This window comes from Panicum virgatum, chromosome 3N (assembly GCF_016808335.1).
Source record: "Panicum virgatum strain AP13 chromosome 3N, P.virgatum_v5, whole genome shotgun sequence".
NCBI lineage: Eukaryota > Viridiplantae > Streptophyta > Magnoliopsida > Poales > Poaceae > Panicum > Panicum virgatum.
This window is the reverse complement of record NC_053147.1, coordinates 7,352,868-7,354,910: the sequence shown is the minus strand read 5'-3', so window position 1 is coordinate 7,354,910 and position 2,043 is coordinate 7,352,868. Positions and strand designations below refer to the sequence as shown.

General features: G+C 48.8%; 1 protein-coding gene across 1 annotated transcript; it reads left to right on the top strand.

Annotated features, from left to right (window-relative positions):
• The first annotated feature begins 396 nt into the window (after positions 1 to 396).
• LOC120667336 (zinc finger protein ZAT12-like) lies at positions 397 to 1,515 on the top strand. The gene has a single exon (XM_039947437.1). It carries the CDS (start codon positions 596 to 598, stop codon positions 1,154 to 1,156), a length of 561 nt encoding a protein of 186 aa, XP_039803371.1. The 5' UTR covers positions 397 to 595; the 3' UTR covers positions 1,157 to 1,515.
• Positions 1,516 to 2,043: the final 528 nt, after the last annotated feature.

Below are 2,043 nucleotides of genomic sequence, written 5' to 3'. Positions count from 1 at the left end.
GAGCACAAGACAGGTTTCCATAGAAGGAACCGTTGACCGGAATCTACAATCCCTCATGAACTGCGAAAGTCAACACGCAGACGAGTGGGTGAATCAGTCCTGTTCTGAATTCTGATTCCCCAGCCGAAGCTTCCGTCCCTTCAACTCAGCCCAACGCACACATGCATTATCTTTACACTATGCATCAAACGTGCCGCTGCATCCAAACTGCCACGAAACGCCCTCGACTCGGCGAAACTCGACGCCGTTTTGCAGTTGCCCAATCATCGCCACTACTGCAGCTGATCTGCTGTCAGCACTGCGAATCAGCAATTCAGAATAAAAAGAACTCTGTGTCAGTACTCAGTAGTAGGCAAAAGCCAACTGTTTCTTCGTCTACTCTGAAGGCCACTTGTGACTCTATTTTAATCCTTGAGCCTAATAGAACCGATTAACTGCTACCATTGGTCAATTTGTTTATGGCTCGCAGTTCTAACCCTGCCTATAAATACACCCTGCTTCTTGATGGCTTCTTCCTCATTCAGATATCTTAGCTTCCGATCGAAATCGAGCAGCTAAATCATCGGGAAGAACTAGCTGACAAGCGGAAGCATTGATGAAGAGGTTTGCAGTCCACGAGAGCGAGATGGCACGCGTCCTGATGCTCATGTCGCACGGCCAGGAGCCGGCGGTGCCGCTGCTGCCGGTCGCCGGGCGCGGTGACCGCGCACCGGACCGGGTGTTCGTCTGCAAGACGTGCAACCGCACGTTCCCGTCGTTCCAGGCGCTTGGCGGCCACCGCGCCAGCCACAAGAAGCCGCGGCTGGACGGCGACGGCGACCCCTCGCTCGACAAGCCCAAGCTGCATGGCTGCTCCATCTGCGGCCTCGAGTTCGCCATCGGCCAGGCCCTTGGCGGGCACATGAGGCGCCACCGCGCCATGACGGGCGGCATGCCGCCGGCGACGACGATCGTCGTGGACAAGAAGCCCGACGTCAGCATCATCCACGACCACGACGACGGCGTCAAGCGCGGGCTCTGGCTCGACCTCAACCACCCGCCCTGTGACGACGGCTGCGACGCGGAGGCGGAGTGCGGCCACAATGCCACTGCAGGGATCACGTTCCATCAGTTCCTGAACACCGGGACCATGGCCGTGGACTGCCTTGGCTACTAGATACCATCAAGCTCCACAATTCTTCTACTACTACTTCTCAACTTCTTTTTTCTTTTCTTTTTTGGGACCTTCATTTTCTCATCACTTTCTTTTATGTGGAGAAATCCACATTTTGTAGCAGTAGTAGAGGTGCCTAACCTAATGCATGCATGGGTCATGCATGAAAGGTTTTGGGGGTATCTTTGAGATGCTGTGCTGCTTTGGTGGTTAATTTGGACACCTAATTGCTACCAAAGATAGCTGAGTTACCTTGGGTTTAATGTTATTATGGATAAAAAACCCTTTGGTCAATGGCTTTGATGTAATTATTCAATCTTAGAAAGACATATATAGAGAGCTTGTGGCTTTCTTCAGTTGGTAATCCTGACTCAATGTCAAGTTGCCGCTTTTAGTATCTTGGGTGATGACATAACCATGATGAGTTGAATCTGCGATACTTACGTCGAAATCAAAGGCCTTCCATTTGATCTTAAGGAAGTTGACCTATGTTTCCTCTAGAAAATAGCTAGGTAGTATGAATATGACGGATATACTAATAACCTGCCCCAGTAACTCAAAATTCTGTATATATGGTTCCCCTTATCTTAAGTTAACGTATTTGAGTACATTTGTTTCCACCAATAGTTCCATCCTGAATGCTTATCTTTCACCATAGCAAACTTCAGGGTGAATTCCTGAAATCTAAATGCTTTCCAATCACTACATTTGAGCAACCAGGCTAAGAATATACTTAAGGCACCATCCAAACTTATGATAACTATTCTCTTTCACCAATGAAATCAAATAAAAGTCAGATACGAATGCCTAACCTGAACCATCACCAAAAATGCATAAACACATTTTTTGTCCAAAGTAGGGGTGTCAACTCTTAGGTGCTCCTCCAACCC

Bases quoted from the DNA above. Each gene is read 5' to 3' on its own strand.
- LOC120667336 (XM_039947437.1), top strand. From the start codon at position 596: ATGAAGAGGTTTGCAGTCCACGAGAGCGAGATGGCACGCGTCCTGATG.